Genomic DNA, 15,664 nt, shown 5'->3' on the forward strand with positions numbered 1-15,664 from the left:
TGTACGTGTGAATGCCTATGTGTGTGTATAAAGGGATATACAGATGTCTGCCTTTGTTTCAAAAGATGGAGACCATAGTGACACAGCCTATGCTATTTCCATAGATTACAGCTAAACTGCACTGCTCCTGCACAGACATAAAGTCTAAATAATCCTTTAAATAACTTCTTCCCTCGGAGATGGTAAATACATTCTTGAAAGCTATAGGTGTGACAAAGGATAAAAAACACAATTTTTCTGGATGACCTAGCCAATTTATGTCTAATTTTTTTATCTTTTAAAAATTCTTTCTTAGAAGAGTCAACTCTCCATGTGCAGATTTTTTGTGGCACAGCCAGAAATCACAGACATATGGAATATATTTGTTACATTCTTAAGAAAAGTGTTGATAAGGATTATTTCTTAACCATATACCGCATATTATTGAAGATAAGTGATACTCAGAACTGGGATAATAATGATACATTCAGGGTGCTGATGATACCATTTGATCTATTTTTTGGTATATTTCCTTAAAAAATATTGTACCTCTTTTGGCCACTCGTGCTTGAGGCTCTCAATCCTATATCATGTTATAGTACTTAATATTCATAAAGAGCTTTATCAACACATGGTTGATTTCCTGCAGAGATGGTACATTTTAAATTGGTTCTTATGTGTTATGTGCATCATCTTATCTTGCCTCTGTTCTACTCATCTCTCCAGTGTTCTATTATATTTAACGGTGATTTCATAAACCCGTTTCTTTGTTGTGCTTTAGGGAAAGGTTTGCTTGTATTTTGGGCTTCTGGCTACAGAGCTCTGTATCTGGTACACAGAGAGCTGCTGTAAAATTACTATTGGTTGCAATACCCTAGGTGTGAAGAAAGTGATGTGGTTTGGTCAATTCTCAGTGTGGCTTTTCTCTTTATTGGTATTTGTCTATTCTATTTTAATAAAACATTGGGTAGATGCAGGCAGAATGTGCCACAAATCAATTCTATGATCCATGTAGCAGCTTTAGTGGGCTCGAACTGCAAAGGACATACTTTGCTGAAATTGTATATTCAATTGGTGATGTCTACACTGAATTCTTTTAGACCTATTCTGTCTTTTAAAGTCCTGAAAACACTGGAGCAGTCTATTTTGATGAGGACTTATTCAGAACAAGCACACAATAAAGAATGAGATACTGTTTTCTCTATAGTACTGTGGCAGTAATAATGGACAAAACAACAGTCGTACTACATTTCCCTTTAAAGTTTTTAATTTAATAGAAAGTCGCTCTGTCCTTCAGCAAGTTTTAGTATATTCATTCATTAACTCTTCAAATATTTGTTGTGTTCCTAGTAGCTGCCGAGCCCTATATAAGGTGTGAGGGTACAAAAACCAGTTCCTACTTACAAGGTGATTTAACAGACTTGAATCCTTTTGTTTTCATCTAAATATAAATGTTGCATCACAATCTCTCAAACGATCCAATTGCTTGGGCTCCAAGGATGTAGAGGGCCAAAAATGCTTTTGATTTTGAGTCGAGAGAAAAACTTAAAATCATCTTTCCTACTCAGCTAAGCCTAATCACTACTTCTCCCCCACTTAAGTTAATAGCTGTTTAATTTCCCACTAATTCAATCCTTCTTCATCCCTTCTCGCATTCCCTTTCCCTTCTTCTTGACAAGCCAGAAGCATGGCCATTATTTCTTTCTGGTTCTCATTCATGTTGAACAGACACAATAGCTTTTTGTTTGGGTTCTGCAATTATGGCAAAAAGATTGCAGCCATTTTGATCTTCAGGTCTAGAAACAACCTTCTTTCTACTTTTAATACTGTGAAAATAAAAGGGTCAATGCTTGTGCTCCTCAGACAATAGTGGAGGTTAAAAAAACAAGTGGTTTTTAAAGTCAGATTAATTGAGGTATAATTTCCATACAGTAAAATTCACTCTTTTTTATGTGTACTGTTCTGTAAATTTTGACAATGTACACAGCTGTGTAACTACCACTATAAAACAATATAGAGAATGTTCTCATCAGCTTCCCCCAAATTCCCTTGTGCCTCTTTTTTTAGTTAACCCCATTCACCCAATCACAGCCCCTGGCGTGAGTGTTTTGTCCCTACAGTTTTGCCGATTCCAGAAAGTCATACAAATAGAATAATACAGTAGGTAGCCTATGAGTCTGGATTCTTTCACTTAGATAATGCTTCTGAGATTTACTCATGTTATTGCAAATATTATCAGTTTGTTCCATTTTATTACAGTGTAGTTTTGCATTTATGGATGTGCAACAGTTTTGACCATTACCAGGTCATTAATATTTGAGATATTTCTAGTTTTTGGCTATTATTAATAAAGCTGCTACAAACATTCACATATAGTTTTGATGTGGATATATGACTTCATTTCTCTTGGGTAAATTCCTAAGAGTGGGCTTGCTGGGTCATTTGGTAAGTGTATATTTAACTTTGTAAGACACTGTGAAACTCTTTTCCTAAGGGGCCATGCCATGCTGCACTCCCACGGTGATACGTGAGAGTTCCAGTTGCTCCACATCCCCGCCAGCATTTGGGGATGAATTTTTGATTTGAGCCATTCTAGTAGGTGTGCCATGGTATCTCATTGTCATTTTAATTTGCATTTCCCCAAGGACCAATGACGTTCAGCATATTTTTGTGTGCTTGCTTGCCATCCACATCTCTTCTCCTTTTTTTTGTGGGTGGTAAAATACACGTAATATGAGATTTATCATTAGTAGTCACTGGCAAACATTTATCTATTTTCTGTCTCTATGAATGTGCTTATTCTGGATATTTCACATAAATGGAATCATTCAAGATGAGGCCTTTGTGTCTGGTTTCTTTCACTTAGCATAACATTTTCAAGGTTCACCCATTCTGTAGCATGTACCAACTTCATTGCTTTTTATGGCTGAATGATATTCCATCTTATGGGTATACCACATTTTATTTATCCATTCATCAGTTGGATTGTTTCTACCTTTGGCTATTGTGAATCATGCTGTTATGAACATTTGTGTATACAGTTTTATGTGAACACATGTTTTCATTTCTTCTGGGTTTATACCGAGGATTGGAATAGATTGATCATACTGTAATTCTATGTTTATTTTATTGAGGAACTGCCAAACTGTTTTCCACAGTGGCTAAACCATTTTATATTCCCACCAGCAAGGTAACTGGAGCATTCCAATTTCTCTATATCCTTACCAGCACTTATTTTTCGGTTTTTAAAGAAATTATTGCCATCTTAGTGGTTGTGAAATGGTATCTCATTTGGTTTTAGTTTGCGTTTCCTTAATGACTAATGATGTGGGCATCTTTTCATGTGCTTGTTGACCATTTGTATCTTCTTTGGAGAAATGTCTATTCAAGTCTTTCAAGTCTTTTGCACAGTTTTAAATTGAACAGTTTGGCTTTTTGCTATTGATTTATAAGAGTTCTTAATATATTCTGAATAGTAGACCCATATCAGACAAGTGATTCACAAATATTTTCTTCTATTCTAGGGTTGTTTTTTTCACTTCCTTGCTAATCCTTCTGTGCACACAAGGTTTGCATTTTGATGAAGTCCAAATTACCTACTTTTTTTTCTTGTTACTTATGCTTTTGGTTTTATATTTAAGAAACCACTGCTGAATACAAGGTCATAAAGATTTACCGCCTATGTTTTCTTCTAGGAGTTTTATGATTTTAGTTCACATATTTATGCTTTCAATCCATTTTAGGTGAATTTTTGCATGTGGTGTAAGGTAAGGGTCCAACTTCATTCTTTTGTATATGGATATCCTGTTGTTCCAGCACTATATGTTGAAGAGACTATTCTTTTTCCATTGAATGTTTTGGGGAACCTTGTCAGAAATCAACTCACCACAGGTATGGGTTTATTTCTGGGCTCTTGATTCTATTCCATGATCTATATGTCTAGTCTTATGTCATTACCACACTGTTTTGATTATGGTAGCTTTGCAGTAAGTTTGGAAATCAGAAAGTGTAAGTCCTCCAACTTTATTCTTTTTCAAGATTGTTTTGGCTATTTGGGGTCCCTTGCAACTCCATGTGAATTTTTGGATTAGCTTTTCCATTTCTGCAAAGGCCATTGGGATTTTGATAGACACTGTAATAAATCTGTAGGTCACTTTGGATAATATTGTCATCATAAAAATATTGAGTCTTGCAAACTATGAACATGAGATATCTTTTATTTATTTATTTAAGTCTTCTTTAATTTCTTTCAGCAATGTTTTGTGGTTTCATTGTAGAACTCTTACACCTCCATGGTTTAATTCACACCTATCCTTTGTGAAGTGCTCTTTCAAATCTTTTGCCCAGTTTTAAATAATTGGGCCATTTGTTTTCTTATTACTGATTTGTGAGTGTTCTTTATATATTCTGGATACCAGTCTTTTATCAGATATATGTTTTTGCAAACATTTTCTCCAAGTCTGTGGCTTGTCTTTTCATTTTCCTAACACTGCCTTTCAAAGACATTTTTAAAATTTTGATCAAGCCCAATTTATCAATTTATCCTTTTATGGTTTGTGATTTCTGCATGCTATCTAAGAAATATTTGCCAAACCAAAGATTGTAAAGATTTTCTCCTATGTTTTCATCTAGAAGTTTTATAGTTTAAGGTATTATATTTAGGTCTATGATCCATTTTTAGTTAATTTTTGTATACAGTGTGAAACTTGGACTTTTGAATGTAAAAGTGACATATTCAGTTTCTATTTTGCTGCTCACTTATTGCATCATGTTAGGCAAAACAGTCAACTTGAACCTCAGTTTCCTCATTTAAACAAAGATGCTTCTTGATCTGTCAGAATTGTTGTGAGGATCAAATGAAAACAAGTATAAAAGTACTTTCTAAAATCAGAGTATAAACGTTAATTATTATTTCTAACTGACAGCAGCCAACAGAATGATGGTAGAAGAATGTGTCATAATTGGAGGAAAGCCAGATCTCAATTACCAGCAGTAGAATGAGTGTTTAAAAGCACTAGATTTTTAAATAGACCTGTGTTTGAATTCCATTTTTGCCACTTCCTAGTGGAAGAACCTCACACAAGGCACTGAGCTCTCAACTCCCCAACTTTCTGACCTATGCAGTGGGGAAGGAGTATAAACCTTCACAGGGTAGAGATGAAGCGAGTTACATACAGAGCCTAGTGAGCTACACAGAGTAGGGGATTAATAAATGGCATTTTTGAGAGAGAGAGAGAGAATGATTATGCATATACACTCTCTAATAAAATGATGATGTACATTGTCATGGTTTATATGAATGCTATAACAGATGATGGCAAGATCAAGATGAAAAGCAAGAATGTATCTTGCACTCTCCTGCCTCTGGGAAAGTGTACACAACGTTAGAACATCATTCCATCATCATTCCCTTTGCCCCTCTGACTTAATCTTGTAGGATTTAGCTCAAATGACATGTTCTTGTAGGAAGCTATTTATTACCACTTTCTCCTCAAATCTGTTCTCTGTGCACACAGTACATTGTGTATCCCTTTCTTAGAACAAACTGTACCATATCATGATTATCTGCTTATTGGTCAGCCTTGTTGATTATATGGGAAGGTCCTTGAATGAAGGGAGCTGTCTTTGAGTCTTTAGAATCCAGTATAATGTCTGGCACATAGTAGGAACTCAATAAATGTATGTTAAATGAAAAGATGAATATATATTATTAATATCTAAGGTCGGTATAAATAGCGTTTGTTAACTGAACTTTTTAGTTCAGCTTGTTAGTTTTAGAGCATAATACTGATGTCTACTCTAAACAGACCAAGTGGACTTCCCTTTATGGGAAAGGGCCTATTTCTTTTAGGTTGTCCACACCCATATAATAACATCCATCATCCAGTTTTCAGTAGTAATACTGGGTGCAGATGAATATATTTTGCATTTGTACAGGAAAAATGACAGACTCCTTTTTAAAGTTTTCTGTAAAGTAATGCTGTTCAAAATAGCTTTTTTGAAAAAGTGTGATGCTGACTACGTGGCAGGTAAGTTCCTGTCATGAGTACTTGAAAAAAAAATGATTTAATTAAATTCATATGTGTTAAAACGTTTAATAGCTCATATAATATGGAATTTTATGAAAAGGGGAAATATCTGCCCATATAAACTTCAATTAAACTGTGACTGAACATCCCTAATTCAATGATCAGAATTTCTCAGCTGATGATCTCATGCATATGTAGCTACCTCAGAATAAAGTGAAGCAACTGGCTAGTTCTGTGCCAGTGAGAAAGAGGTGAGAGATTACTCAAAGGAATGCTCAGGACTGACACCTGTTAGATTTCCTGCTCTTGGTAGATTGGGTCATGCCATAGTCCATCGATCCCAAAGGGCCTGTTTTGGCTCTCCATATGTTACCATAAACTTATGGCACATAGGCAAGAGTGCTCTTGTGGCCATTATTTCATGCTAGGAAATTTTGAGTCATGTCATAAATTGTGTTAAATTACCAGACAAGATAGTTTTGGAATGAATGGCAAGAAGCTGAAAAAATCTATAAGCTGAAAAAAACTGACAAGAGTTCCTTGTCCTTGTGTCCACAGGGATATACCACTTTTATTTCATCTTGTCTGATGTTAACGGTCCCTATGGTATGACTTAGTGTCACAGCCCCTGGCATTGAGTCAGTCCTTCTGAAGTATCCTTGTCCAGAACTATCTGTGTATGTGAAACAAAGAGAAAAGACAGAGACTCTGAAAAGAGAAGAGAGTAAGAAAAAATAAAAAGTAGGACAGCATGTGGGCATGAAGAGAGGTACCAGAAAAGAGAGCAAGAGACACACAGAGCTCATCTACTAAGAAATAACCATGGAATCACTTTCACCCACCTCCTCTCCTCCTCCTCCTCTTGCTACCCCTATTTAATAATATTAATTGAGAACTTGCTTTGTGCTAGTTTTGTAGTAAATGTTTTCTACTGTGTTCTCCCCTTTTATTCTGACCACAACCCTATGAGGGAGGTTCAGTTGTACCATTTACAGATGGGGCCCTGAGGCTTAAAGTTACAGTCTAGCTTCTCAAAGGCACAGGGAAAGCTGAGGTTTAAACCGAAGTCTGTCTGACTCCAAAGTCCAAGATCATAATTACACCACGTTATCAAAAATCCAGGAATTACAAGGCACAAATATGGGAGAAAAGTCTTAGTGGCAGAATGACCAAAAGAGCATGATTTTATCCTAGAAATAAATTACAAAACAAAACATCTAATGTATTTAACTGATAAACACAACTGATTATTGTCTTTCAAAGCACTTATCCTAGAAGGCTTTATAGTTAAATCTGTAGTGATGCACTGCCCAATGTCTTTTAGGGGTAGCAGCTTTTAGAATCAGCTTACTAGACACATTAAAACAGATTAAATACAAACAGCTATATTTCTTTAGTTCTATAAAAACATTTAAGAAAATTGTCAAGATTGGTCATCCATTTTATTAAAAAGATTTAAGTCCAAATGACTTTGGTTGTTTCTAAAACATTAAATTCAAGCTCAGCTTTCAAAGACCTGACTCAACTGATTACATGCTGAGGAATATGTGTCAGGCTCTGAAAGAGATGCCTGATCTTGTTGAAATAAGGGTGTGGCTTATTAGGGTGACTGACTATGTTGAAGGGGGCAATCATTTGGATTCATAATTTTGGTATAGTCATACAATCAATCAGTCACCACTTTTCAGTTTCAACCTGCCTAAGAGAAGAAAATGAGGATAAAATAGAAAATACGTAAGAAAGAAAAGGAAAAAATGGAAATATCAATTACGACCTGATCTTCCAATGCTGAAATCAGACACAGCTACTGGCCAGAAATTAATCTCATGAGGGAATAATGTAAGTATGTGGGTGAACTCAGGCTTTTCTGTGTACACATCCCCCTCCGCCACCAAACACAAACCTCTAAAGAAAATTCTGGCCTTAAGCTGTTGCACATTTCCTCTTTTCTCTTTTATTCCTTCTAACTCCTGGGCAGTACTATGTCAACCAAGGTAATCAACTGGGGAAGACCTGAGGAAGCCAAAATGGGGAATTTGCATTGAAAAGGTCTAAGATTTACTTTTCTAAGATGGGGGGGGAAAAAGATAGAGTTAAAAGTGAGGAACGTGAATGGGAGGCTGAAGAGAGGAAAGAAAAAAAGAGATAAGCCTGCATGACTGATTATCAGGGAAAACTGTGGAAAACTAGAGTTAAGGGTGCAAAAAGATTTGAGGGAGCTTCTAGACGTGGGATATATAAGGAATGAGAAGAGAAACTTCAAAAAGTACTGCTAAGGATGATGAATTTTGGATATTCTTTAAAGTTCTATAGAAGATACTAGTAAAGATGAGAGTTACTTTACATTCCTTTTGGTTGTTGAATTTTGTTTCTTAGACTACAACACAAGACTGGGCTAACGAGGGGTTCTTGATTTGTTTGGGTTATAGGAATATAATATTTACAGCAGGTGTCCTTAATGCTGGATTCATGGGAGGACTTTTAGGTTGCTTATACTGATAAATTTTCATAATTAGATGCAATTTTGTGTTTATGTGTACATGTATATTTTGAAAGGATGAACATCTTCACATTCATAGCTTTGATCAGATTCTTAAAGAGTTCATCATACTTCTCTTTAAAGAATATAAAAGGACTACCATTGAGGAGAGAGAAAGTACAGTCTCAGGGCAAAAGACCAAGTGAAAAAAACCTAACTATAGAAGATAACTAATTTCTAACTTTACAGCAAAAGCTTAATAGTCTAGTCCAAATCCATTTATTTTTGCCAAAGATACCAAGGTATTCATTTACCACCTGACTCTCCTACCCCCCTCAAACTCCTCTCTTGATCTCCTTGGTATTTGAAATAGATTCAGTGATTTTATAAAAATAAAGTAATCCATGAATGTGCTAAGTGAGAGAAAAAGCCACTGAAATTTTCAGGAACTACAGAAAGATGGGGGAAAATTAGCATTAAACTCGCAGGCAAATCATACATTTACTATAGTTTGGGAAAGGCATCATGATAGACTCTGAAACAAAGGAAGGCATAGCGAATAATTGTGGTGAGAGTATTAGGGTTATCAAACTGATTAAGTGTCCCCTGTCAATGTACATGGAAAGGTGTTTTCAGTTATTACTCTTCTGCTGAATGGATTAATATATCATACTCGTTACAGAAATCTTAATTCAATGCATCACAGCCTAGGCATCAAGTTATATTAACTGGATAAACATTTAAATAATGGAAGGCAAATATCTGCAAAAGGGAGGAACTGAGCATCATGAAAAATCTGCCATTGCTTTGTTATGTTTGTTTGAACCACCTACTCAAGTGTTTTATTCAAACCCCAAATGGGAGGCACAGAGCAGCTCCCAAGTCTTTCAAACACGCCTTCTTTCTTGATCTGCCTCTTTCCTTAAAAGCAGCACCCACAAAAATGCAGCGTTATCTTACTCAAGACAAAAAATTTGATTTAGTGTCTTAGGAGAAGGCTTTCAGCAAAGATTAGTCTCTAGGATTCCATGGGCAGAGTATTAGACATGTCCTAGGCATTCGTTAAATGCTTATGGAATAAACGACTAACCAAATCTATAAATGAACAACCATCTTTCACCCCCCTGCTGTCACTGTGGATATATGACATTAGAGGCAGCAGAAGGCACGAAGAGCATCATCGGGGAAACAGAAAACTGCCCCCCCACAAAATACTCCCTTCCCTCTTTCAGAGAGCAGCCACTTCCTAAAGTGGCTGCTCTTAAAGCTTTAAAGGGCTGGTGATCTCCCCAGAGGTTTTATGAGAGGAGTGGGAGATACTGCCTCATAAAGGAATCTACCAAAGAATTCGGGGGGAAAGAAGGGTGTGCTAGGCAGAAATAAGGCTCCCCCCACCAAGATGTCTACATCCTAACCCCTAGAACTTGTAAATGTTAAATGTCAAGAAAGAGTTAAGGATACAGCTGGAATTAATGTTGCCAGTCACTGGATCCTGAGATGAGGAGTGTCCTAGATTATGCAGGTGGGTCCCATGTAATCACAAGGGTCCTTTAAGGAAGACTGAGGCAGGAGACAAGGTCAGAGTGATGCAATATGAGAAGGACTTGACCTGCTGTTGCTGACTTTAAAGATGGAGGAAGGGGTCTCAAGCCAAAGATTGTGGGCAGCTTCTAGAAGATGTAAATGGCCAGAAAATGGATTCTCTCTTAGAGCCTACAGAAAGAAACACAGCCCTGCTGACACTTTAATTTTAGCTCACTGAGACCCATCTTAAACCTCTGACCTCCAGAACTGTACGATAATAAATTTGTGTTGTTTTAAGCTTCCAAACTTGCAGTAATTTGTTGCAGCAGCCATTCAAAACAGAGGGTCAGTGAAGAGGAGGGAAGGACCTGAGAGGCAGGTAGACTAGTTTTGTCATTACTAGCCATGGGACCTTAGGGAATTTATTTCATGTTTTTGAGGCTTTGTTTTTCTCATCGCTGTAGTGGGTTAAAACTAGCAACCTCATAAGGCTACTTTTGATGTTAAATGAGATCACATCTTTGAATCGCCCAGCTCCAGGCCTGTTGCACTATGCAATGTGGGTGTTCATCATTGTGATCTCTCTTCCTTTTTTTCTTCCCTACCCTCCACAGTCACTGAGTGCCAGGGTGCAGGGTAGGCAGTACAAAAGAAGAGAAAAATAAAATGCGTGGAGATGGAGAGTCCAGCCTGAGAGGCCTGGGATGGGGAACCCACACCACCCACTGCTTCCTGAGACAGGGACCCCAGTCCTGCAGTCTATCTAGGATTTTATAAGATGAGGGTTTGAAGGGCTGTATCATTTGTTTGTCAGTGAGGAAAGGAAGCGGGTGGAGTGGGAAGAACAGGAGAAGGTTTGGGTGAAGCAGGAGAGAGGAAGGAGGAAAAGAAATGAAGGGTGAGACCCAGCCTGGAAGAAATAAAGGGCAGGATTCTCCTGCAAGGGGAATCAGAAATGAGGGAAACTTCAAAATCAGTTGGCTGTTCTTTCTTTTTTGTCCCTCTTTCTACACCATCCTTCTCTTCAGTTTAAGCACTATATTAGGCCATATTCATACACAAACATTCATGAATTCATTTCAGGTAGAGCTTGTGTCCTGGGATGGCAAGGGAAAAGGGTGAATTGACATTTATGCTAAATTTCAAGGGTTAAGATGAACCTTTTAAAAACATTGGAGAAGCGTTATCTTGGGAATAATAACTGAACACTAACTAGCTAAATGTTATTAAGTCTCTGGACCTGTCACCAATTAGCCTTTTTCCTAAGGTGATATGGGAGATCTCTCTCTCTCACTCTCTCTATTGAACAATGTAGGTAAGATCTCTGCTATCATGACGTTATGTTCTGTAGAATGTTGGTCAAGGTACTATGAATAGTGGAAAATACAAACCTCTAAATTTGAATGACATCTTATTCCCTTTCAGGCTTTGCAGCCAATGTAGATTTCATGACTTTAAATGTACTGGGATAATTTCAAGGGAGAACATCCAAATTATAATACAAATCATTGTTAGAGTTTGGATGTACTTTGTGTTCAAAGATTTTTTTATTAAATTTTGTGATATTGCACAACTTTGACTAAGTCATTCTGTGGGCAAGTCAAATCTATTTCTACTAACACATTAAATTTTAGGAAATAAGTAGATTTTAACCCATCTTTTCAGTTTATTAATAAATTATTTTGAGGAAGTCACAAGAAGAAACTCAGAAACTATCGTTTCTTCTAAAAGAATGTTTATAAACTGTGAAGTGACTTGCTGTGTAATATATCTACCTTCAAATTATATCAACAAGATTATTTCCTTGTTTTCTTTTTCAGGCCAACTTAAGATTAAGTTAAATATCACTTAAAGACATTAGCTATTGAGATTTTAAAAATTGTTTTAAAAGGAAAAAGTCAAGTCTTTTAAAGTGACCATGATGTGTTTAAGTAAATATTTTCCCAGAAGGTTCAGTGTATAATTTAACTTGAGAAGATATGGGTAAACACATAGACCTGCTGCAATGTTTTAGGAAGTAATTTACCATTTCCTCTGATTTTGGAAAGTCCTTTAAAATAAACAAAATCTGCTGCGATTTCTCACAACCACTTTTTCTAAAGGCTTCACAGCTTTGGTAATCAATAGTGCTGATAAGTCAGGTAATCAATGTGCTCAGAAATCTTAGGAAAAAATAGACAAGTCACTGCTTCTTTTCTCCTTCTGCCCTTTGCTTCCATTGTCCCCAGATGACTTCACAACTGAGTTTACAGATCAAAAAACTTTTTCTATGAATACTCACAAACTTCTGCTGGAGCATGCAGAGATTTTCAAAAAAGTCAACATTTACTTTAGTGTAAAGAGATTTTAAGTTTGAACTAGTAGGGTGATCAGCGGGTTTATCTAACCCTGAAAAACAGCTCAACTAGCTGTTGCAGGTATTCAGCTTTCTCCCCCAAACAGCTCTACTGGCAGCAGTCAAAACCAAAGTGGGAACTTAATAAAAATGAAAATTGTGGTAGCAAAATACACTTACAAGGTTAATTCGACATATTGCAAAAATTTGGGAGGTTATAGTGGTTTCTATATAACCACAGTACTGATTTAGAAAAACCCCAGAGAAACAGCTGCATTTTGATATATAACCTGCCTTGCCTGCATAGGAAACCCCAGATCTTCAGGGTATATAAGTCTTGAGATGCTAGAATTTGAACATAACATCGGGGAAAATTATATGCATCTCTTATTGAGAAATAACGGGATAATAAAACCTGCATGTAAACTTCTCTATTAGGCAAACACATATTTGATCCCAAGATCATGTTAATTTCTTTTACTAGTGAGTGTCAAAGGATGAGAAAAAGTAAAGTCAGGTCTGATTGAGAAAACTGTGCGCATTCCACTGGATTCTCTGATTACCTGTGAATGTCTCCATTTCTGGCATTTGGTAGCAACTGGCTGAGGCAAACCAGGCAAAATATTTTCCAGCTGCTGGAAGATTAACTCCTGCACATCTTCAGTGCTGTGCTCCAAGTATGTAACTCCAAATGGGACAGTGGTGTGAATCACAAGGGAAGGCCCGATTTCCGATGACTCTAGTGTAAGAGGAACATAAAGATACACCTTAAAGTGGGTAACATGTTAGTGTCATTCAGCATTTCAATCCGGATTTAAGAGTTGATCACAATAATCAGACAATAAATGAAGGGAAAACAGATTCTAATCTTTGAAGCATAAAATTAGGCTACTTCTGAAATTCAAAATCAGGCTTCACTGACGTGGAGGACAGATTCAAGATGCGTTTTAGAGAACAAATTTTCAGGTCTTGTTAAAGAACCTGAAGGAAGGTAAAATGACCTAATACGTACTGCCTTGGGTATAATTAAATTTATTGGTATGTTTATCTCTCTCAACCACTAAAGCATAAGCTTATCAGGGCAGGAACCATTTCTTATACATAGCCTATATTCGCTTTAAATTCTGAGAACAAAGTAGATGTTCATCTTCTTAATTTCATATTAAATGGATTGCAAAAATATCTTGTTGAAATTATATAAATGCCAGAATAAAATACCTAAAAAAAAAAAACCTTTCTCAAAACAAGCTTGACCTCATAATGTTCTTCATCTTTTAAGCAGCATTAAAAGTAAAAGTCTGAAAAAAAAAGTCTGCTTCCTTCATGACATGGAGATACTTTCCTTTTTTGTTTGCCATTGAATTTTTTTTGCTATATTTTCACAATGACAAATAACGAGTGCTTCAAATCTTTCACTCTTTAGTAGAATATAGAAAATTGAATAAAGTTTGACATTGAAAGCAAAGTGACTGAGGCATTAGAGAATACAATCTTGGAAGGAATGTTAACCAAGATTTCCTGTTATTATTTTTTGTTTAAATCATGCAGAAGAGAAAAGTTGAGGGAAAACAAAATAGATATGAAATGCATGAAATTATAATATGAAAGTTGGTGCTCCCCCCTGCTGAAAGAAGAAAATACTAAAATCTATAAGCTACTGACAGGGGTTGGGAAGCCTGATACTGAAAATTCTTTAAATTGGGATTATAAAGTTCTTTTCGGGGTTGTTATAAAAGGCAACAATCTCTTTGAGATAGGTTTGTACATCTTTACAGAAAAAAAGTAATTTTACACAGAACAAGCCACTTACTTGTTGTGTGTCCACTCAACCTCTTTACTTTGTGTGTATGTATGTAGAATGAGAATAAGTTAGCATCTACCACACTGTTCTGTGGTCTGGATTAAACAACATAATGTGTGTGAAGTGCTTAGCACAGTTTCTCGCACAGAGGAGGTGCTTAATAAATGTAAGCTATGAGAATAAAAGCAATAAATCAGATATATCCAAGGGAAAAGTTCTCCTGGTGTTGTCCAAACGATAGATGTGAGTTATTTTTTTGTTAAAGCACTTCATTTTCTTGTTGCACTCTGGCTTATGAATTTTACAGCAAAATACTGTAAACGAATTTGGGTCTCTCAGAAGAGAGACCCAAAATGCTGTGAGCACTTTAAAGTGGCGTGTTCTCAAACATTTTAATATATATGAAGTGGGGGATCTGACTTCAGAATCTGTGCTGTAAATGCAATGGTAAGAAGATTGTCCAGTTTTCACCTCACGGTAGCTGGAACAACTTGAAAGAGCAAAGAGGGGACCCTCTCTTTGAACCTTCAGTGTTTAACCTGCCAGTGTCTACTTTACTGGTACCACACGGGAGTGCAAAATCTCAAATCTTTCACTGAATACCACCACTGTGAGAAACCTACTGCATACTGCCTCAGGGAGTGTTATCTATGTTGTCAGTTAATACATTCAGGGAGGCTTGTTCACAGAAAGGGGTGGCAAAAATGTCACCCCTCTTCCATGAGGTTCCCAACCTTCCCAGAGACAGAGAAAGCTACTGGGTCAGCATTCGGAAGCAGGAGAGTTGGGGTTCTGAGTTGACTTATCCATGGCAGTCTTCAAAGGGAAACAAACTCAGCTGTGTGCATGAGGTTGCACTGACCCAGACATTTGTTCTAGCGGGGAGCTCCTGTAATTGCTAAGGGTAGTGATGGTGCCTTGCCAGGTTTCTCCCATTTACATTAGCCATCCACTCCAAGGAGAGCAATAAAAAAGGAAATTCAAGACCAAAAATGAAACAGTTCTTGCATAACAATGAGAGAACAACCTGGCTACTTGTTTTTATTGGAATCAGACAAAAATTTTTGAGAATTTCAATTAAAATTTGAACAGCTGCAACCTAAGACAATGAGTTTTAAGGGAAAGACCCTCAACCCCCAAATTAAGGGGTATTTTCAGAAGCTAAAGTGCAAAAATACAAATAGCCAACTGGAGTTTAAACGTGACCAAGGCTTGGAACTAGAGCACTATAAAAAGCCACAAATATGTTAATAGGATTCAGAGCGTAAACTCAGTGTAATCATTATTCCTTGGTCCCTGAGAACGTAATGATGTTATCTTTCTTTTTCTTTTTCTTTTCTTTATTCAGTTTAACAAGCATAGCACTTTGCTTTTGGCATTTTAAATGTAAAGTTCATAGTAAGTTGACAACTATTTCTGTATGTTGGGAGATCAATGGCTTCAGTCAGAAGATAAGTTATTTGAACCTTTGCATCCTTAATAGCCCAGTGGTCTTGGACAACTTAATCTCTTAGGCT

General features: G+C 36.6%; 1 protein-coding gene across 7 annotated transcripts in view; it reads right to left on the minus strand.

Moving 5' to 3' along the window:
- Window positions 1-15,664, minus strand: part of RNLS (renalase, FAD dependent amine oxidase) — a 286,836-nt gene that overhangs the window by 26,640 nt on the left and 244,532 nt on the right. For all 7 annotated transcript variants that reach the window (XM_082339602.1, XM_082339604.1, XM_082339605.1 and 4 more), the window contains exon 6: window positions 12,910-13,085. In XM_082339602.1, coding sequence (XP_082195728.1) covers window positions 12,910-13,085 — 176 coding nt within the window. The remainder of the gene's footprint in view (window positions 1-12,909; window positions 13,086-15,664) is intronic.

Source organism: Balaenoptera borealis, assembly GCF_965194805.1.
Source record: "Balaenoptera borealis genome assembly, chromosome: 10".
Lineage (NCBI taxonomy): Eukaryota > Metazoa > Chordata > Mammalia > Artiodactyla > Balaenopteridae > Balaenoptera > Balaenoptera borealis.